The sequence below is a fragment of the Pseudophryne corroboree genome, chromosome 7 (genome assembly GCF_028390025.1).
Source record: "Pseudophryne corroboree isolate aPseCor3 chromosome 7, aPseCor3.hap2, whole genome shotgun sequence".
Taxonomy (NCBI): Eukaryota; Metazoa; Chordata; class Amphibia; order Anura; family Myobatrachidae; genus Pseudophryne; species Pseudophryne corroboree.
This window is the reverse complement of record NC_086450.1, coordinates 54,030,971-54,054,477: the sequence shown is the minus strand read 5'-3', so window position 1 is coordinate 54,054,477 and position 23,507 is coordinate 54,030,971. Positions and strand designations below refer to the sequence as shown.

At 44.4% G+C, this 23,507-nt stretch overlaps 1 protein-coding gene across 1 annotated transcript in view; it reads right to left on the bottom strand.

The window, feature by feature from the left end:
* The window catches only part of LOC134943358 (putative methyltransferase DDB_G0268948), an 87,553-nt gene that overhangs the window by 10,181 nt on the left and 53,865 nt on the right, over nucleotides 1-23,507 (bottom strand). Inside the window, exon 4 of the mRNA XM_063932247.1 lies at nucleotides 17,052-17,152. Coding sequence (XP_063788317.1) covers nucleotides 17,052-17,152 — 101 coding nt within the window. The remainder of the gene's footprint in view (nucleotides 1-17,051; nucleotides 17,153-23,507) is intronic.

Below are 23,507 nucleotides of genomic sequence, written 5' to 3'. Positions count from 1 at the left end.
ATTTCTCAACCTTGGATTTGACCAGCAGGTACTGGCAGATCCTCATAGCCCTGAAAAATAGGGAGAAAACGGCTTTTATCACCCCCATGGGCCTATTCGAATTCGATAGAATGCCGTTCCGACTCTGCAACGCCCCTGCCACCTTCCAGAGGGTCATGGAACACTGCTTGGGCCATCGCAACTTTGAGATAGTCCTCCTGTATCTCGACGACATGATCATCTTCTCAAAGACGTACGGGAACCATTTGAAACACTTGGAGGAAGTGTTTGGACAACTGACTCGATGTGGCCTGAAGTTGAAGCCATCCAAATGCCACCTCCTGAAGCCAAAAGTGCAATGCCTCGGGCACATTGTGAGCACTGAAGGGGTGAAACCAGACCCAGAGAAGATTCACGTGGTGCGCAACTGGCAAGTACCAAAAACTGTCAAAGACGTACGCAGCTTCCTGGGGTTCGTCTGATACTACCGACGCTTCATCGAGAACTTCGCTAAAGTGGCCTCATCACTGCATGAACTCCTGCGTGGCAAGTCGGGCCAAGAGAGGCGAAATACAGCAGTGGTCGCATGGACCAAAGACCACCAAGCATCTTTTGAACAGCTTAAGCGGTCACTGGTCGAGGCACCCACCTGGCCTACCCTGACTACGAGAAGCCCTTCACGGTCTATACCAGGCCGTGACTAGTTGCAAGGTGTGCCGCGGGGCCAGAGCAGCCTCCTGCACCTTCAGAGTGAATTGTTGGCCCGGGCTCTTCTTAGAGGATCAGTCGTGCTCCAGCCGTGAAGTATGCCTTGAAGACGCGGCGGTGTGATATCATATGTCACGGCCTTCGTATCACCACCCAGCTAGCCCACCCGCCTGCACACATATCTTCCAGTTCATGCCTGCATACACAGCTTTCCTTGCCCACCCACATCCACACCTGCCCGACTGCCCACTGCTCAGTATTCGCAGAACTCCACTATGAACAACCCCCGCCACTGAGGAACAGGGAGGAGGACAAATGACCAGTAGGGGCTAATATTTGTTATTTTTTTCTCCTGTGGGGAAAAATAGGATTTATGTGGGGAGAATAAGGATTTATGAGGGGAACAATGTGAATAATTCATGTGGGGAGCAATAGGATTCATGTAGGGAGCAATATGATTTATGTGGGGAGCAATGTGATTGTTTTTTTCTGTCTAGGCCAATGTATGTGTGGATTTTTTTTTTTTACTATGAGGGCCAATGTGTGTTTTTATTTTTTTTTCTGTGGGGAACTGATGGTGTGCCTCGGCAATTTAAAACAATTGTTCGGTGTGCCGCGAGTGAAAAAAGGTTGAAAATCACTGGTCTATACTAATGCCAGCCACCGAGGCCTGAGAGCTGTGCTATCGCAAGTACAGGATGGCCGGGAAAGGGTGATCGCCTATGCCAGTCGGGGCCTCAGGAAAACAGAAAGCAATAACAAAAACTACAGCACGTTCAAACTGGAGCTGCTCACCCTAATCTGGGCCATGACAGAGAAGTTCAAAAACTACTTGGCCGCCACCCTTCTCGTAATTGTCACCAACAACAACCCCTTAGCTCACCTATCTATAGCCCGGCTAGGCGCAATGGAGCAGAGATGGTCGTCACACCTGGCCAACTTCTGCCACACAGTAATATATCGCAGCAGGAAATCCAATGGCAATGCGGATACCCTGTCCCATCTGCCCACAGCGGATGTTGAGGAAGAAGAATGAGATTGTGCTGAAGATGTTGAGACTCCGGTCTTCAAGCACAAAGACGTATGGTCACCTCCGACCCTGTTGTTGTCACCTCAGACCCCTTGCCTGAACAAAGTCTACACAACAAGGAAGGATTTGATTGGGAGTCGATCCAAAAAGAAAGTTCAGGCTGACCAAAATACAGAGAACTAACACAGATCAAGAGTTAGTCAAACTATTGAGACACCGTGATCGCCTGAGCCTTCGACAAGCACTTGTCATTCGCATGAGTCTTGACCCTGGGACCCACCGCCCATTCATCAGATCGTGGTACCAAAAGAACGAGCCCACTTCTTACTGACAGCTTACCACAACCAAAATGGCCATTTAGGGACACAGAAGACTGAAGCGACACTGAGGAGGAGGTACTTCTGAATGCGGGCTGATGTTGAAAGATGGTGCCGCGACTGCGTGAGTTGCAACCTGAAACGCCCAGCTGAAGCCGCCCAGAAAGACCCCCTTCACCCGATTCCCAGCAGCCATCTGGCTGAATTGGCGGTATTAGATCACGTAAAGCTCAAACCAAGTTCCACCGGCGTCCAATACGCCCTAACGATCATGGAGCATTATAGCCGAATCCTGGTGGTAGTCCCCGCACGCAACCTAACCGCAAAAACGACAGCCGAACTCTCCATGAAGCATTTTGTTCGGCCTTATAGATACCCCGATCGGGTCCTGACGTATCAGGGCCCAGTTTTTGAATCTCAATTGTTCCATGAACTATGTAACATGAACGGGTGACGAAAGTTGAGGACCACCGCCTACCACCCATAGGGGAATGGACTCTGCGAGAGAGCCAGACAGTGATAAGGATACTTTAAAACCTTTCCGTGGAATCAAGGATTCAATGGCCCAAATTCCTATCTGAGATGACATATCTGTATAACAATACAGAACACTGTTTGACAGGCTTCACGCTCTTCTATCTAATGCTTGGAAGACAAGGCAGACTCCCCAAGGACCTGGAATTGACCCCAGAGGTTGAAGAACCCAGTACGTCGCAAACTGACTGGGTACATGAGCACCAGCACTGCACTGATACGGCCAGACAAGTTGTAGAGAAGCGATTAGAAGTCGTACACGCCCGGCAAGTGAGAAACTATAATGCTAACGCACAGCCGGTGCCTCTACAAATAGGCGACAGAGTGTGGAGAAAGAAAAATTGCCAAACACGTAAACTCGACACCATGTGGGAAGCTGTGCCCTACACCATCACAAGAGTTCTGACTGATGACCTGTATATGTACCAGATCGAGGGAGACGATGGTCGACTCAGCCCTGTACCTCATGAGCAGCTGAAGTTGTGCACTTTCAAAGAACCTGTACCGCAGAAGGAGGGGAGTCCTGTGGCAAAAGGATGGGAGCCTCAGGGAGGTATACCACTTGATGACCCCATTAAGTTATTGACATTTATAGGGAGTGCCATTCCCTACCCCATAGCCCGGAGCATGGCTCCTGAGTCGTCAGATTATGAACTCACCAGTAACAGACAGTCTTCTTCTTCAGGTGTCTCTGATGCTGAAAGTGAATCTAATGTGGGATCAGTACTAAATGCCGCCGGCCGGATTCCCGGCAGTCGAAATACCGACGCCGGAATCCCGACCACACAATCCCGACAGGGGTGGCGAGCGAAATGCAGCCCCTTGCGGGCTCGCTTCGCTCGCCACACTATTATATTCTCCCTCTGTGGGTGTCTTGGACACCCACAGAGGGAGAATATGTTGGGATTGTGGCGGTCGGTATTTCGACTGGCGGGATTCCGGCCGGCGGCATCTTGACCGCATCCCTCTAATGCAATCTGTGTCAGGAGATCAGAACACAGCACTAAAGGCATTCTGCCCTTGTGCTACCGAGAATAAAACATGCACGTATTATGTATATATACATAACTATGTTAAAATTGTTCTTATCAAAAGACTTGTTGCTCGGGACTTTGAGTTACCTTGCAAATGCGTTAGGACATGCATAATTCCTGTCTTTCCAGAGCATTATGCATCTGGCCACATCAAGGACTGCTGTGCCACGGGACCACAGAGATCTCTCCTTTTCAAACATATGGGGAAAACCTCTGAAACTGCAATTGTTTTGAGGCTTTACTGCAAAAGCCTTTAATACATCTCGCAGCAAGTTAGGAGTTTGAATCTAGGAGGGTCGTGGTATTAAGCCTGAAGAAGTGATAAAGCAGTGATCAGTGCAAGGTGAGAACGCACCAGCCAATAAGCTCCTATCAATTTACATATTGGAGCTTATTGGCTGGTGCGTTATTACCGTGCACTTATCACTGCTTTATCACTTCTCCAGGCCTAATACATTTGCCCCATGTGAAGTAGCGCTATGTACAGAATATTTTTCAGTTTAAAACCAATCACATACAGTATCACTTAGATGGATATTTTGTGATACTTTGTGGTCCGAGCCCGACTTGGATTTTACTGCCTGCCTCGATGCTGTCATCAAGGCAAAGTGTCATCACCCCGCTGTCGGATTCTCGTGGTTTTGGATTCTATATAAGTCCAAATTGATCTGTGCCGTCTTCACTCCCGCATTGGAGAGTGTACTGGACGGACATGTACATCTCAGTACTGTGTCTACCTGGCATGGTGTGGGGCAGGTGTTCTTAGTGTTCTGTTGTTGTGTGGTGTGTGTCGGTAAGCCGGCGGTCGGGCTCCCGGCACCGGTATGCTGGTCGCCGGGAGCCCGACCGCCGGCATATCGTAGTGAAGCCCCCCTAGCACCCTTAGCGGTGAGGCAGCAGTACTGAGTATTTCAGCAGACAGCATAACTCTGGAATGCCTGCAGCAATTTACAACAAACTTGGTACACATATGACTTACACTCTGGCAACAAACACTATGGGGGTCAGACACCCCTAGCACCCCTAGGGGTGGGACAGCAGCACAGAGTATGTCAGGAGACGCCAAAACTGTGGAAGGCCTGGAGCAATTTACACCAAATTTGATACACATCTGACTTAAAATCTTGGAACAAACTCTGTGGGGGTTAGACACCCCTAGCAACCCTAGGGGGTGGGACAGCAGCACAGAGTATTTCAGGAGACAGCATATCTCCAGAATGCCTAAACCAATTTACAACAAACTTGGTACACATATGATTTACAAGCTGAAAACAAACACTGTGTGGGTCAGGCACTCCTAGCACCCCTAGGGGGGTAGCAGCACAGAGTATTTCAGGAGACAGCGAAACTGTGGAAAGCCTGGAGCAATTTACACCAAACTTGGTACACATCTGACTTACAATCTGGGAACAAACTCTGTGGGAGTTAGACACCCCTAGCACCCCTAGGGGTGGGACAGCAGCACAGAGTATTTCAGGAGACAGCATAACTCCAGAATGTCTAGACCAATTTACAACAAACTTGGTACTCATATGACTTACAAGCTGGGAACAAACACTGTGGGGGTAACACGCTTCTAGCACCCCTAGGGGTCGGCCTATATCATGCATATCATGCATGTCCTGACTATATCAGGACATGCATGATATGTCAGTGATGACAGAGCTGCATGTGACAGGGGCAGTGACATGATGTGGAGGGGAATGGAGTTAGCACGAACCCACACACTGAGAGTTATATAGTGGAAGTAGCACGGTCCCCCAGCAGCACAGAGTATATCAGGAGGTACATAATGTGCTGTGCTATTTTTAAATTGGGTTGTCATTTTAATGATGCATATAACATTTTACATGCTTTTTTATACTATGTTATTTATACTGTGTGTTTAATATTTATATTCATTTTTGTAAACAAACATTCTTAAAATCCCGGGCAACGCCGGGTACTCCAGCTAGTTCCTATATATATTTCTGGTATTGGTCAAAGGGATTTTTTCAAGGGTTAACCCAGTATACTTTTAGTGGAACATAGATGGTCACCGCTAGAGAAGTAATCTCTTGGGCATAAATCTGTGTACGCTGAGTATTGAATCCTCAAATTGTTGCTGTGTAAGCTGTTGGTACAGTCCAGGCAAGGATAAGCAGCTGATAATAAGGGGTTATTTAGAGATGGACACAGATCTTAATTCCCGCAGCAAGATCTGCATCCATCTCCTCACATGCTCGGGTCTGCCCAGCACAGGGCAAGGCCACCCAGTATGTGTGTGGTGCCACCCCGCATTTCGTCCATAATTTAATTTCAGACTCATCGATTTAGGGGCAGCTGCGTGACATCACACGCAGCCACTCAGTGAAAAAAATGTCACCAGACCAGTGCAGCCATTGCAGGGGTCGACCCCTGCCTTGGCTGCAATGGTCTGGCGCCATTTATTTCTCTGAGTGGCTACGTGTGATGTCACGCAGCTGCCCCAAAAACGGTCCAGACATGCCTGCGTCCGGAAACGCTGCTTCAACGCCCCCTCCCTTGACGGCCACCACTGTCAATCACCTTGTGGCCGGCCGCAAGGTGAATGGTCATGCATACATGCTGCAGCCGGTGCATGTGTGCACAGACTCTCTAAATGCAGCTGCTGCGTACAGATGCGCGGCTGCGTTCGGGTGTGAATAGACCCCATAGTCCACAGCAGACTGATTTTCCTCTGTCGATTCCAGAAGCACCCGTTGAGAGCCTTAATTGGTATCTTTGCTCCTGGAGCAGTCAGCAGCCAAGGACATCTGAGGACTTTAGGTGGAGTGGATAAAACCTTCTGTAGAGGATATGTGTCAATCACATTATCGCTATAACTTATCAAGTACATTCTATTGGGCATATGTATCAAAAGCTTGGAGAGAGTTAAAGCATAGAGAAATAAAGTACCAACCAATCAGCTCCTAACTGTCATGTTACGGGTTAAATTATCTGAAAGATACATACTACAGCTTTTGCTCTTGTGTCTGTTGCCGGACTTACAGATGCAAGTAGCAATGTTCCCCTGTGGCACAAGGCTATGCCTTGTCTGCACCTACATCTGTGGGGTAAATTTACTAAGATATGAGTTCTATTTAAGATGGGATGTTGCCCATACCAACCAATCACAATAGAGCTTCCACCTTAGAAAATTTACCCCTGTATGTGCAAACACCGAGATGCCCACTTTCAGCTCCTACACTGCCAGTGCATTTTTAGCCTCTATCATCGTTGCACCTTCGCGCGCATTTTAAACTTTCACCAGCCCTATGTCTGCAGTTGTGCATCTATTAATGCATCCGCTTTCACTGACATACTGTATGTGACACTCTCATAACAATATAGGAACAAGGCTGCAGGTGCACCATACACCATTAAAAGTATAACGATAACAACCATCATATCCAAGGTTTTTGGCAAATATTGGCCAGTATATGAGCCTGCCCACCTACTTCACAGTGACCTCATCGGACAGGTCCCTAACACTATAGAGGTTCGCCTCTGGGGCACAGAGCACCCCCAAACCGCCCCAGCCATACCACCCTAGGGCATCACATAAATTGGCTTGGGACGCCCTTATTCTGGATTAGCACCCCACCCACTGCCCCTCGGGCTTTTTAAAGAGGGAACTAGCATATGCTGACTGCACACAAGCCATAGGTAAGATCCTTTTAATTATATAGAAAGTCAGTTTGGGGGTGAACTTTTAGGGCGTGAGGCTCCTTGGATTGCTCTGGCTGGGCCACTTTGGGGCATCACCACCTTATACTTATTTCTAACACCTATATTACCCTTTGTTCGTTGTTATTATTATGTAGTATTTTCGCAGTTATGGATAGTGTAATGGTTAGCATTACTGCTTCACAGCACTGAGGTCATGGGTTCGATTCCCACCATGGTCCTAACTTTTACACTTGTAACACTGATCAGCTACTGTAGCCTCAATTTCTAACACTCTGACACCTTACTGCTGTCCTCTTTCTAACACTCAGCAGCTTCTGTCACTTGCTTAACACTGATTTTTCACTTCTATCTCTCATTTGTATGATGCCCTGGGGTGGTATGGCTGGGTAGTTTGGGGGTGCTCTGCGACCCAGAGGCAAACCCCTATAGTGTTAGCGACCTGTCCGACGAGGTCACCGTGAAGCAGGTGGGCAGGCTGATATACTGTCCAATATATGCCAAGAACCTCAGATATGATGGTTGTTATAATTATACTTTTAATGGTGTATGGTGCACCTGCACATCCCATTAGAAGAAGCTAGGGTGTGCAGTCAAGACCCCCTCTCCACAAGACACTCCCATATCAATAAGATAAACCTCCTCCATGGGTATGCTAAGACACCTCCCTGTCACTGCCAAGGAATTCCTGCTGAATTTTCACTACACTTCTCCCTGCATGCGCCTGAAATAAGAGATGCGACTCTGCATGTTTACAAATCAGGAAGAATGTGTGGTGTAACTTACATGCATGCCTAGTAACAAACAGTCGCTCCTTTATGTCCAACGTTGCATTGCATAGACCTCTGAATCAGGCCCAGTATTGTAGCCAGCATTTCACAGGAGTGGGAGTGAATATGGAAACATAGTCACCCAACACTACTGCTAGGAGGATTCGCCACAGGCTCCTGGCATCACTGCGGAGATAGAAGACCTTTCACACACATCAGCGGTCATAGGGGTTGATTGTGTGGATCCGTCCGAGCACCCACGGAAAATGATGAGCACCCACGGCCGGTTCCGGGACCATAGGCTTGCGCACAGGCAGTGCCGTTTTCACCCACCATATCACTCTTTCCCTGTTCCGACTGCTCCCCCTCCTCCCTGTCATAGTACTTTGCCAGGGGAGCATAATTTTGCAAACCCCTGCCCCCTCCCCGATAGAGTCCTATGAAAGGGAAGGTGGGCTGGTTCACTGTGGCTGGCTGTACACACCCCTGGCAACTAGCATTACACACCCCTGGCAACAAGCATGACACCCATCCCAGAGCATGAAACCCCTGGCAATAAGCATGGATCCCAAAGCATGAAACCCCTGGCAACGAACAAGACACCCAACCTGTGAAACCCCTGGCAACGAGCAAGACACCAAGTGTGTTAAACCCCTGGCAATGAGCAAGAAACCCAGCGCATGAAACCCTTGGCAATGAGCAGGTAATTTAAAAGTAATTAGAAGCTTTACTGTAGGGTATAATGTGTCATGGGCATTGCAGTGTGTGGCATAATATGGTGCAAAAGGCATTATTTTGTGGGGCTTAAAATGGTGCTAGTAGCATTACTGTGTGTGGCATAATATGGTGCAGGGGCATTATTGTGTGGGGATTAATATGGTGGCATTTTTATTTATATTTTTTCCCTGTGGTGGCTGAGGTCTGTTGGTGCAGGGTCAAAAACTGGGGTGTACGGTAGCCTTTTCCTGTGAGGCCATGTCCAATTTAGCGAGACCATACCAATTTTAGCTAGGCCACACCCCCTAGTCAGTGGGAGTTACGGGCAAAAACATAAATCGGCACCTCTGTCAGCGGTTACACTAACCAGGCACGTGGCACAAACCATAACATACAGCCAATCGTACACACCTACCAACCAATTGGTGGATTCTGCTCTTTCATTGGATCTTATGCAGGAGATCACATGTTAGTGTAGGAATGTATTTAAAACTATAATTGTATTTTATTTGCTAATTTGGTACCATTTGTAAGATGTTTCTTTAGAATTGGTGTCTTAATGAAAATTATTGTTCCTCAAACATTTTCTTCTAAGCATGCTGTAAACAATAGGGTTAATGTTAAAATCCATATGACCCTTGTCCAGTGCTGCAAGTATGGTGGTATGGGGCAGTACTGCGTACTGGTAAGAAATTTCCAGCCGGTGCGCAGTACCACCGAGGCCAACCGCCATGCTTGCAAGCCACTGCTGTGTCACGGAAGGAGAGAAGAACGCAGAGCAAGCGCAGTCCCTCAGTGCTCAGTCAAACTGTAGTCTCTAGTGGCGGTGTGTATCTTCTCATTGAGGCACCGGTTCATTAGCCAATCAGAGCTCGCGGACTGGCAGCCACAGCTCCTGATTGGCTGCTGGTCCGCGAGCTCTGATTTGCTATTGAACCGGTGCCTCAATGATACATACCGCCACCGGAGACCAGAGTCTGACTGGGCAGCACTGAGGGACCGCGCTGCGCTCTCCTCTCCATAGCTGACACAGCAGCAGCGGATGAGCAGCAGGGGGAGGGAGGGGAAGGGGGGAAGGGAGAGGGGGTTGGTATATTGACTGTGATTTCTGCCACTGTGGGGCATATGTATAACTGGCAATGTGGGGCATATCTGGCACTGTGGGGCATATGTGTATCTGGCATTGTGGGATATTTGTATAACTGGCACCATGGGGCATATAGATTGTAAGCTCCACTGGGGCAGGGACTGATGTGAATGGACAAATATTCTCTGTAAAGCGCTGCGGAATATGTGTGCGCTATATAAATAACTGGTAATAAATAAATAAATATGTATATCTGGCACTGTGGGGCATATGTATAACTGCAACTGTGGAACATATGTATAACTGGCACTGTGGGGCATACCTGGCAGTGTGAGACATATGTATAACTGGCACTGTGGGACATATCTGGCATTGTGGCGCATATCTGACACTGTGGGGCAAATGTATATCTGGCACTGTGGCGCATATCTACTGTGTATCTGGCACTGTGGGGCATATGTATAACTGGCACTGTGGGGCATATCTGACACTCTGGGACATACGCATAACTGGCATTGTGGGGCATATCTGGCACTGTGGGGCATATGTATATCTGGCACTGTGGGGCATTTGTACTGTATATCTGGCACTGTGGGGCATATGTATATCTGGCACTGTGGGGCATATGTATATCTGGCACTGTGGGGCATATCTGGCACTGTGGGGCATATGTATAACTGGTAATGTGGGGAATATCTGGCACTGTGGGGCAGAGGCGTATCTAGGGTAGGGCAAGTGGGGCACGTGCCCTGGGCGCCTTGGCAGGCCCAGGAGAGGGGGGCACCGGCACCGGTCAGGGCATCATGCCCCTCTCGCCCCCGTCAACCTGAAATGTGAGGGGAGGAGAGCGCACCGTCTCTCCCTCCTCTCACCGCCGCTGAAAGCCCTAGCAGCGCTGCTGTGTCCGGTCTCCGGCGTTAGCCAATCAGAGCGTGCGGACCGGCTCCTGATTGGCTGCCAGTCCGTGAGCTCTGATTGGCTAGCGAATCGGCGCCAGACCTGGAGCGGTGAGGGGAAGGAGAGGCGCTGCGCTGCACTCTCCTCCCCCAACATATCATCAACAAGCGGTGAGTGACCGGGGGGGGGGGGGGGCGGCGGCACAGTGGGGCATGTATCTGGCACTAAATGGGGCATGTAACTGGCACTGAGTGGGGCATGTAACTGGCACTGAGTGGGGCATGTATCTGGCACTAAATGGGGCATGTAACTTGCACTGAGTGGGGCATGTAACTGGCACTGAGGGAGGCATGTAACTGGCACTGAGTGGGGCATGTATCTGGCACTAAATGGGGCATGTAACTGGCACTAAATGGGGCATGTAACTGGCACTGAGTGGGGCATGTATCTGGCACTGTGGGACAATGTAACTGGCACTGTGGGACAATATATCTGGCACTATGGGGCAATGTATCTGGCACTGTGGGGCAATGTAACTGGCAGAGTGGGGCAATGTAACTGGCACTGAGTGGGGCAATGTAACTGGCACTGTGGGGCATGTATCTGGCACTGTGGGGCATGTATCTGGCACTGTGGGGCATGTAACTGGCACTGTGGGGCATGTAACTGGCACTGTGGGGCATGTATCTGGCACTGTGGGGCAATGTATCTGGCACTGTGGGGCATGTATCCGGCACTGTGGGGCATTGTATCTGGCACTGTGGGGCAATGTAACTAGCACTGTGGGCCATTTCAGTGGCCACACCCCTTCTGGAGTGTGGCCATGCTCATTTTTTCAGCGCACGCACATGCTTCTTTTGTGTGTTTTTTTTTGGGGGGAGCACCATTTTTCATCTTGACCTGGGCTCCAAAAACCCTAGCTATGCCTCTGCTGTGAGGCATATGTATAGCTGGCCCTGTGGGACATTTGTATAACTGGCACCATGGAGTATATGTATATCTGGCACTGTGGGGCATATGTGTATCTGGCACTGTGGGGCATATGTATATCTGGCACTGTGGGGCATATGTAGAACTGCAACTGTGGGACATATGTATAACTGGCACTGTGGGGCATATTTTGCACTGTGGGACATACATATACCTGGCATTGTGGGGCATATCTGGCACTGTGGGGCATATGTATATCTGGCACTGTGGGGCATATGTACTGTATATCTGTCACTGTGGTGCATATGTGTAACTGGCACTGTGGGGCAAATATGGCACTGTGGGACATAAGTATAACTGGCATTGTGGGGCATATCTGGCACTATGGGGCATATGTATATCTGGCACTGTGGGGCATATGTACTGTATATCTGGCACTGTGGGACATATGTATATCTGGCACTGTAGGAGCATATCTGGCACTGTAGGAGCATATCTGGCACTGTAGGAGCATATCTGGCACTGTGGACGGCATGTCTGGCACTATTGGGGTCATATGTATATCTGGCCCCCCATATGTGTATCACGCCCCCATTGTCATTGGCCACATCCATTTTTGGCATATGCGCCTTTGGCGTGCGCACACAGTACCACTAAGAATTTTTTTCTACTTGCAGCACTGCCCTTGTCCCACATTTATAGTCAGTATAAGCAGGAGCATATGATCATGTCAGGTGCCCAGAGGCAAAATAGATGGTGGTGCCCACACACACACACACACACACACACACACACACACACACACACACACACACACACACACACACACACACAGCGTCGGTCAGTGCATGAACAGTAGCATAGCTGTCCCAGGGCCTTACCAATGGTACAGGTGTGCATATAAAGGGATCTTTATTTTTGGAGGGTGGTCGCAAATTGTAGGGTGATCAAAAAGTTCTATATTAACAATTAGTGCAAACATTGACATTGAACCCCACAGGAAAAAACACATTATTCACCACAGAAAGAAAAAAAAACACATTGCCCCCTACAGAAAAAAACCCACTTGACCCCTACAGGAAGAATACAAAACATTACCATATCACCCACAGGAAAGAAAAAAAAATATCCCCCACAGAAAAAAATACACCCCCTATAGAAAAAACACATAATCCCCTACAAAAAAAAGATTATCCCCAACAGAAAAAAAAACATAATATCCACCACAGAAGAAGAACATGATCCCCTACAGAAAAAAACAAACAAATCATCCCTACAAAAAACTAAAAACATTCCTAACAAAAAAAACACATTGGGGTATATTTACTAAGATTCTCATTTCTGCCGATTTCAGCCGAGATCAATCTCGGATGACATTGGCAATGTGATAATGCAACTTTTTGAGAAAAAACTAGGTAATTTACTAAACTACTGTGTTTTTTCAATTCAAATTCATCAATGTCGGTGTAATTCATATTGCTGGTAGTGTTTTACAGGAGAGAATAGTAACTCTAGTGAGTGCCGAACTCTTGTGAGTGACCTCAATTAACCTCGCAGGTAGCCGCAGACCACAATTTTCCCACCATTAACTATTATGGTGGACCGCGATCCTCCATTATAGCCAGTGCGCTCCGCCTGATTGACAGATCAGGAGCACACAGCCATACAGGATAGCGCTATGACGTGGCACTCCCTGATTGGCTGCCGGGTCCTCTAGCGACAGGAGTCACGGGGGGTCCTGGGATTAGGGTAAAGGTAGTGGCTTGGATCTGGTTTTCAGTTGTTTTTTTTTAACCCTGTGGATGCCTACTTGGAAAGAAGATGACCGATCTTCACTGGATAATAGGTGAGTATTTGGGGTTTTAATTTACAGGTACACCAATAGATACTACTTGACAAGGGGACCGATGGGCTCTGTGGGACACTAGATAAGTATGTGTGAGTGTGTAAGTGTGCATGTATGTGAAAATAAACTTATACTTTCACAGTATATGTGTGTTTTCTTTTTATTTGGGTATTTCTTTTGTTGTGGAACTACAGGTACCAGCGGGACTGTTATTTTCCTGCATACTTGTTGTTCTCCAAGAACCAGCAAGCAGGGGCGGCTTGCTGAGACTCGTAGTTTCATAACAAAGGACAATATTCTTTCTTTTTACACACTTTTAAAGGCCATCAGCCCCCCATCCACCGCCCAGGTATGGGGGGAGCAGCCTCGGGCCTCACCCCTGACCCTTGGGTGCCTGGAGCGGGGGACCTCTTGAATTATGGGGTCCCCAATCCACCAGGGAACCCCAGCTAGGGATGACTAGTTGGGGGAGTGATGCTTTGGCCGCAGGGACTTATATAAAAGTGTCCCCCAACTGCGGCATCACCTCCCTGGCTAGTGGAGCCCTGTGCTGGTTTTAAAAATACGGGGGACCCCTACGTCTTGATACAAATTCTTAGTAAATTCCCGTGTTGTATAAATTAGCAGCCGTGTTTGACCAATGGAAGAGTGCTCCTTGATAAGAAGAACAGGCGCTTCTAATGAGATTGCTGCACCAAGCAGCCACCACATGAACAGGGGAGTCACTCCCGTATAAACATAAACAACAAAAAATATCGGCATCGCTACTGATGTAGTGATTGGAATGAAACAATATTATATAATATAACAATTTATTGTAATAAAACTACTAAAATTAGCAATTACTCTCCTCACAGAGAACAACAATGTAGGAATTCTATCACAAAACCAAATAGTTATAAATTATTATGTAGAAGGAGTTTATAGTAATACATTCAATTCTACTGCGTCGTTCAGTCCTTCAGGATAAATGGAGCCCACTTTATGGATCCAATAAACTTCTTGTTTACAAAGTTTCTTAAACCGATCTCCACCTCTACTTGCGGTTGATATATGTTCCACTCCTATTAGCTTAAGACTTCTTGGGTCCCCATTATGATAATCAAAAAAGTGTTTAGATACACTATGTGTCAGGTTTTGATTCAGAATATTCCTTCGATGTTCCAAAAATCTAGTCCGCAATTTCCTAGTCGTACGACCCACATACTTCTGATTGCAGCCGCAGACTAGTATTTAAATGACATATGAACTGTTACAGTTAATAAAGTTTTTTATATCCCAGTAGTAGTTTAACTAAACCTCTATGGAATAAGTGGACTTATCTTTGCATATTTTACAGGAACAGAGACACCAAGCGATACCACTATATATAGAAATATTAACTGAATGTGGTGTATGTAATCTATTTTATACAACTGTGAGGAGAGTAATTGCTAATTTTAGTAGTTTTATTGGTTTTATTACAATAAATTGTTATATTATATAATATTGTTTCATTCCAATCACTTCATCAGTAGCGCTGCCGATATTTTTTGTTGTTTGTGTTTGACCGATGGTCTATTGATTCGTATTTTTTTGGACGGCTGTGTATCTCAATACAAATAGCCCCAACACTGCCGAGATTTGTGTTTAGTAAATTCCCGAGATCACACTTAGAAAAAAAAACCTAGAATGGAATCGGGAGCTTAGTAAATATCCACCATGGTCCCTTACAGAAAAAAACACATCCCCATAGAATAAAAAAAAAGAAAACACAATGGGCCTAAAGCAGATCTGTTCGCTCGCTAGCTATTTTTGGTAGCGCTGCGAACAGATAGACGCCGCCTATAGGGAAGTGTACTTTAGCTTTGCAAGTGTGCGAACGCGTGTGTAGCCGCCCTGTATAAAAACAGCTTGTGCAGTTTCTGAGTAGCTCTGACCTTACTCAGCCGCTGCGATCACTTCAGCCTATTCCAGCCCGGAATTGACGTCAGACACCTGCCCTGCAAACTCTTTGACACGCCTGCGTTTTTCAAACCACTCCCTGAAAACGGTCAGTTGACACCCACAAACACCCTCTTCCTGTCAATTTCCTTGCAAACGGCAGTGCGAATGTATTCTTCGCTAGAACCCGTGCACATCAACAAGCCGCTTTGTAATCGTACGGTGTGCCTGTGCATTGCGGTGCATATGCATGCGCAGTAGCTACCTGATCGCTGCGCAGCGAAAAACGCTAGCGAGCGAACAGATCTGAATTAGGCCTACTATCCCCCAAAGATGAACCACATCAAACCCCACAAAAAAAAAAACTTATCCCCCACAGGAAAAAACATCCCCTAAGGGAAAAAAAACACATTATACCTCACAGAAAAAAAAAAAACACATTATCTGCCACTGAAAAAAAACACATTATTAAAAAAAACACGTTATCCCCTACAAAAAAAAAGACATTACCCCTACAGAATTAAACTACAATATCCCCCACAGAAAAAAACACCTTATCCACCTCACAAAAAACATACATTATCCCCTACAGAAAAAAAACACATACCCCACAAAAGACATATTATATATTGCTGAAAAACATTAATTGCCTAGCCCAAAGCAGAAGACTTACCTTACATTTCTCTTCTCTGAAGGAGAGGAGCTCCCAGTCACTCCCTTCCTGCCCAGCAGTCCTCAGTGCTGTCTCCACTCCCCAGCGCACTATGCTAGCAAGATGGCGGACAGTTACATGACCTATAATACCACAGTGCCGCGTCACAAGGTTACAGCACGGGCCACGTCTGACTCTGAGCTGTAAGATGAGGCCAGCGATGCTCAGACTACAGTTACTTAGAACTGGTGGTGCAGCTGGTGCAGGGTGGCATTGGGTCCTGCACTGACTCTCGAGCCACCCATACTCCTAAGTGTCACCTTGACAGCTGGCAACTGGACGCTAATGTCTCTATTATGTTGTAGGATGTGAAGAGAATATTTTGCCCGTTTCCATGGGTTCTGTTCAGACTGACATGTGCAGACGGTTTGTTATTGGGCTTAAGGTGGCAATTATGATTAATCTCCAAGCCCTTTCCCCCAGTCTCTTCCCCAAGTTTTCTCAAGTTTCACGCCCCCTCTCTCTCTCGGACCTGGACTGGAGGCAGCATCGAAGTTATAGGCCCTACACACTAGGCGATTTAACTAAATTATATAAACGTTCTTGTTTATTAATGAACGAGAACTCGTTCATATCGATCAGTGTGGAGGCAGCAATGATGAACGGGCTCGTTCATCGTTGGTGCTCCGTCGCTTGTGTATGCAGGCCATTACAGACAGCAACAACGCCCACATTATCCATTTTTATGGGCAGCGTATTGCAGGCACTTTTCCCTAACCTGTAGTGTCAGGGCTGGCTGGTCCGTGGCTCTCCCAGCACCCCTGGCTACTCCGCTAGGTAGAGACTATAGACTCTTGTCAACACCTGAATTATGTATAACCAAAACCATGACTTTCTGTTTCATATATATTAAAAAGAACCTTTTTTTTTCATTACTCACCACGTCTTGTCGTTTAGTGGTACAGCGTCATATATTTTTTCATATTGGCATAACATGTGCTGTGTATTCTTGGAAGAATGCTTGAATAAAGTAAACCATACCTGCAAAAATGTGTTTAAATAAACTAAGGAAAAGAAAATGTTTAGGTATGAAGATTAAAATAAAGGACATGGGGTAGATTTCCAAAAGCTTCTCAAAATATAAAGTAGTGGTGTTGCCCATAGCAACCAATCAGATTCTGTCTATCATTTTCTAGGATGCAATAGAGAAATGATAGATAGATTCTTATTGATTGCCATTGGCAACATTATTCCTTTTCATCTACCCACAAGTGTCTGTTCCTTATACCAATGTAAGCAACAGGTAAATAACTAGATTATTTATTAACGATCAGTTATATAACCTCCATGTCAGTGTTTGTGACATTTTCTGATTTTCTCTTTATTAAAGTTAGACGTACTTGGAGAGTGATAAAGTGGAGAGAGATAAAGAACCAACCAATCAGCTCCTAACTGTCATGTTACAGACTGTGGGGTTTATTCATGTGAATAGTGAAAAGTGTGACGTGAGCCAGTGGATAAGTTGCCCATGGAAACCAATCAGCCTTGAAGTAAAATTTAAAATTAGCATACTACACAACTGTATGGAGCAGCTAATTGGTTGCCATAGGCAACTTCTCCACAGACTCACTTCTCCACACTTTTCACTGCTTCATGAATAGACCCTGAAAAAGATGGAAGCCATACTTGTTCATAGACTCCATATGTAATTGACATCTGATAATCTGCTTCTAATTGGTTTCAGCTTAGAGCTGATACAGGAAAAAGTGCAAAGCGTTGTACTTTGTTTAGACCCATATTGTGAAGTTATGACCTTTATCTAAGATATATTTCATGGTAATTTCCTAGCAGAAATATAATGTCACCAGCTAGACATGTAAGCTTCAAAGGGTATTTGTCAGATTGCGGTATAGCAGGTGTGAAAACATAACCAGACTAATGTATATCTCAAGCTTAGCAAAATCCCCCAGTTACCCCACTTAAAAGCACATATAAGAATTTTAGACGTTACTAAGCATATTATATATAAGATAGGAGTTTATTAACCAATAGTATTAGAGAGTACATTAACCAATAGACTTAAAGAGGTTATTAACAAATAGCATTAAGCTTTGTGTAAGGAAACTACAACACTGTAGGCAAATGTGTATTTCTTTATAACGTACTGTTTTCAGGAAATAAAGCTGCTTCTGCTATTTCCTACTTCACTCTCTTTATTTAACTGGTAACTGGCTGCAGCCATGAATGAACCTGATGCTGACCAATTGAGTGTGTGCTTGAGCTTGGATCAGCGAAGGGTACCCTGTCCTTGGGTTACCTTTAACAATTTGGAGGTCCCACCGAGATCCTCATCACCTGTTGAACAACGGACGGCTGGGTGGATGGTTCCTGGACTGAGACTCACAAAAACCATGCGCATGGTACATAGAGATATTTTATCTCCAGACTGTCATTCCTGTAACTATCCATCTGTTCTGTTGCCAGACAGGGATCGGGGATTGTGCACAATGGTCACTCACTAATCAGGTCGATTTTTTTTTTTTCATTTTCCTTCTATTCTCTTGCTTATATGTACTTCTATGTGTTAAAAGGCGTTAAGAATCAATTAATGTGTTCTGTGTATTTAGAGTGCGTCCACATATATTCAACTGATGGGTTGTTAAACTGGACGTTGCTGCAGCTGCCTTCACTGGCGGTAGAAACTTCTGGGACCCGTGAACTTGGTGTGTGGACCTCAAATAACAGAGTGAGAGACATTGGAAGGGATTGAACAGATGTATTATGTGAATTGGAAGATTCAGAACAGTATATTGTACATAACATAAGAATCTAAGTTATGGTTACAGTAGAATATCATTGCCAAGAAAACATCTGAATTGCATATATTGCTAGTACCACAAAGCACTTCCTGTCACTTTAAAAATTATAGCGTACAGAGTTAAAGAAAAGAGGAACATAAGTCATTTAAAACTTTTTTCTGTGATCTGCAAACAAAAACTGGTGCGAGCAGTGAATGAAAGTTGAATATTCTGTCAGGATTGTGTCTGCATAGTTATCATACATAAGTTAGGACAAGGATATTCATCTATTTTGAAAGCCATAGTGTACACCGCAGAAGAAGGGGTTTGGGAAAATAGGGAAAACCCATATGATGTGCTCTTATTGATGGGATGTCCTTTCATACCACAGGATAGTGACATAGGTAATAATTGGTTGCAGGTCACCTCTGTTACAGGCAATTTTCCTCACAGTTATAGCTCAGGGTATCCATTAGATATAGGTTACTGATATTTCCAGGATTCTGAATACTTACTGGCCATAAGTAGGAGAAATATAAATAGTTACCCTTTGGATGAAGCACCTCAGAGTGCCATGAACATTATGAAAAGTGTACATGGTGAGCAATGCTTGAAGGGTATGAAGCGGTTGTTTCAACGGGCAGGGTTGTCCATTGATGGCACACTGGACCCCGATAACTTGAAACAGATCAGAGTAACCTATGGGATACATGCAATGGATAATAATCTGAAACAGAGTTTTGATTTGTGGATTAAAACAGCTAAATTACTTCAGTATAAGAAAGAGTTAGAAGAGTTAGGACAAACTCAAGAACAAATGGCTCTAATTAATATGGATGTTTTTGAAGATGCAGACACATCTGAACAGGGAACAATTAGATGTAAAGGTTCCAAGAAAACCAAAGGGTATCGTTACTGGGCATGTCCAAATTGTAGACATTGTAACCCACCAGATAATAAACTATGTCCAATTAGTCAAACACCTTGGTCCTATAAATGTAAGCCCTGTAAAGAACCAAATGTTAGAAAATCTGTTAGATCTAAAAAGTCAATCACTGACTGGTTACCAGTGTTAAAAAATAATAGACCTATTAAAAATACCTGAAGATGTGCATGCCCCAGACTAATACATTGGTAGACTAAAAATTGGACAGAATGTAATGTCAAGAGATCAGAAATGTCTCCTATGTATGGTCTCAAGTTTGGCATCTGCACCTCCAGTGTATAAGTTACTTAAGGATTTAGTCCCTGTGGACTATATCCGGTGTGCACATAAGATACTGTCACAACTGGTGTAGCTGCTGACGGATCTAATCCGGAACGCCCAGAGTTGCGATGAACCACTACATGGTATAAAAAATTCAGAACTGTTAACATAACAACAGTTACAGAACTCCCTAATGTTAAACAATAATTTATGGAGTTCATTAGACATGTAAGGAAATTAAAAATAATTTAAACCTAGAAATAGACTCCAAAAAGGGTTATGAGTTTTCTGAATCCTGCTTAGTGAGGGACAATTGGACTTAGGTGGCATGGAAATGCACACATAAATCCAGCTGGTGAGTAATCTATTATTTACTCCTCTTTGCCTTCCCATGTAGGCTGGTGTGGTCTGTCATTAGGTAAAACTTATTTGAGGTCCAAAAGTCTCAGTTTCAGGCTGCTTTTGTCTCTGGAACTGCATGCTCATCAAATTGTGTAAAGAAATTATTCATAAATTGTGATCAGTGTGTTTTTACTTTTCTGTCATTTTGTGCCACAAAATAGCAAAATATATAGTCGGTAAATTGCATTGGTAAATATGTATTGAATTAGTTGTTCCAAATAACTTGTAGACTTCAATGGAAGTGTGTAATATAATGTATTATGTAAGTTCTAATGGTTTATCATTAAACTCCAGCCCACCCCTGTTCGGAGTTGGGAGAGTGCTGGCTCACTCTCAGTGTTTTAATTGTATGTGTAAAATAGTATTCTCTTAATGTAAATAAAATTAGTGTAACTAAAAAAAAATAGACAAAATATAAAGTTTTGGATAGTATAATAAAATGTATTGTGGACAAATAAATATTGCCCCAGCCAATAGCAAAGGACTGTCATAAGACTAAAAATATGACATGTATTTGCATTAAAAAAAATCTCCACAGTAAAATGAATATCTCTGTGTCTGAAAGAGTAAATAGGTAAATAATTAGGAACATGTTACAGATGTCAAAAAATATTTTTTTTAATGTACAGTTAGTTACTGTTCCAGTTACAGTGTGTAATGAAATGCCAGAGAATCAGGAAGTGTTTGGGTAACTATTACAAGGGGTGGGGCCAAGCGATGAGGTAAACTAGGTATAAGAAGTGGGCAGAACTGTAGTCATAGTCCATACCCCTAAAATAGAAGTCTGCCCTCATGAAACAATTACATTTACATGGTATAAAATAAAAATTGTAACTGTAAAATTTAACAATGCATAAATGATACCTCTGAAAGATGTTAGGTGAACATACTTTAACATTACATAACTGCTGATGCTCGGCACATAACAGTAAAGGAGGGAGGTTTATTTTAGAAATATCTCTATGACGCACCTTACAACAGTTTAAGTCATTTCTAAAATTAATCACCTATTGGACAAAATACTTTCCAAGGGCATCACAGAAAACTAAGTTTTATATGATGCCATCAAAAGGATTACAAGTGTAAGGTATTTTTAAATAGGACCCAAATGTCAACCCTTATTGCTATTCCTATATCAAAAAAAAAAATGTAAGGTACATAGAAATAAGTTACAATATGCACAAGACAAAGTACAATTTCTAGGACACTGCATTTCTGCTAATAGTAAGCATATCACTACAAAAAGAAAGAAAATCATTTCAAAAGTTAGACCTCCTCAGACACGTAAACAACTCATATCCTTTTAGGTATAATTACATATTGCAAAAAAGGAATTGCAGGGGCATCACAAAACTCCAAGTATTATATGATGACCAAATCGAACATAATGCACAAGGCGTATTATAACTAACTCATGAGCAACTATACACATTCTGTCAGTTCAAATCAAAACATCTATTAGCTGCTAAACTGACCAAATACTGTATGAAGTAGCATTGCTCACACCGTCCAATGTCACCATCAATCGCTGTACATCTTTGAACCCAGCTACGTTATTGCCGCTGGTTTCAAAATAGGGGAAAAGTGAGGGGGGTGAAGAATCTCCTGCCCTTAGTGACAAGTGGGACAGTGTGAGTAATGATGAAATGGGAGACACAGTAGATCCACCAAGTTTTTCAGTTTCTACACACGATCAAGAACATGATTGTATAGGGTTAATGAATCTTGAATCCGCAAGTACACCAGACATACAGGAACATCCTCTACTAAATGCAGATTTACATTTATTTATGGATGGCTCCAGGTACTATGTGGATGGGGAACCGCATACAGAATTTGCAGTTACCACAGAAACAGACATCTTAATACAGGAACCTTTGTCACCAGGTAGTTCAGCTCAGGAGACAGAACTTAGGGCACTGATTGCAGCCTGTATTTGTGCTGAAGGTCAAACAGTTAACATTTATACAGACTCAAGGTACTGCTTTGGTATTGCCCATGACTATGCGGTTATCTGGAAGAGCAGAGATTTTATAGGCTCTTCAGGAAAACCAATAAAACATGCAGACTGTATTAGGGCATTATTTGCTGCCTTTCAATGGCCAAAGAAATTAGTAGTCATAAAGGTCAAGGCACACACTAAAAAAACTACTGCAGAGTTTAGAGGAAATGCTTTAGCTAACCAGGTGGCAAAAGCCGCAGTGGTCCAGCCTCTGTCAAAAACTCAGGTGATGTTAACTGTCACACCAGAGTCATTAAACTTACAGGTATTGTGCAAATTACAAGCACAGGCCTTAGGCAAGGAGAAAAAAGATTGGGAAAAATTAGGTGGGTGAATACACGGTGATAGATGGATGGTGGGAAACCGTCTCTGTTTACCACGCTCACTTTACCCAGTCTTAGCACAAATATTGCATAAAAAAACTCACCAATCAAAAGATGCAATGGTGAGGATTTTAAACCAGCATTGGGTGGCACTGGGTTTCACACAGGCAGCACAGGCTTATGTTGCAGGGTGTGTAACTTGTGCTTTACATAACCCAGGAAAGGTAGTAAAAGTACCAGCAAAAAAAAAAAAAAAAAAGTACCCCGCAAACTTGCTACCCCTTTTAGCAATTACAAATAGACCTTATCCAGTTACCTAAATGTACTGGGTATTAAAATGTACTTGTGTGCAAAGATCTATTTTCAAATTGGGTTGAGGCTTGGCCTTGCAGGGCAGCAAACGCTAAAACAGTTGAAAAGAAGTTAATGCAAGAAGTAATATGTAGATATGGAGTATCTTAAGTTATTAAATGCAACAGAGGTACCCATTTCACGGAAAAAGTATTAGGCAAAATTCTGTCAGATCTGGGTGTTACTCAGGCCTTTTACACTCCCTATAGGCAGAGTAGTAAACATGTAGAAAAACTTAACTATTACCCTAAAACTAAAGCTACAAAAATTAGTTATAGAAACAGGCAAAACATGGTTAAAATGTTTACCCATT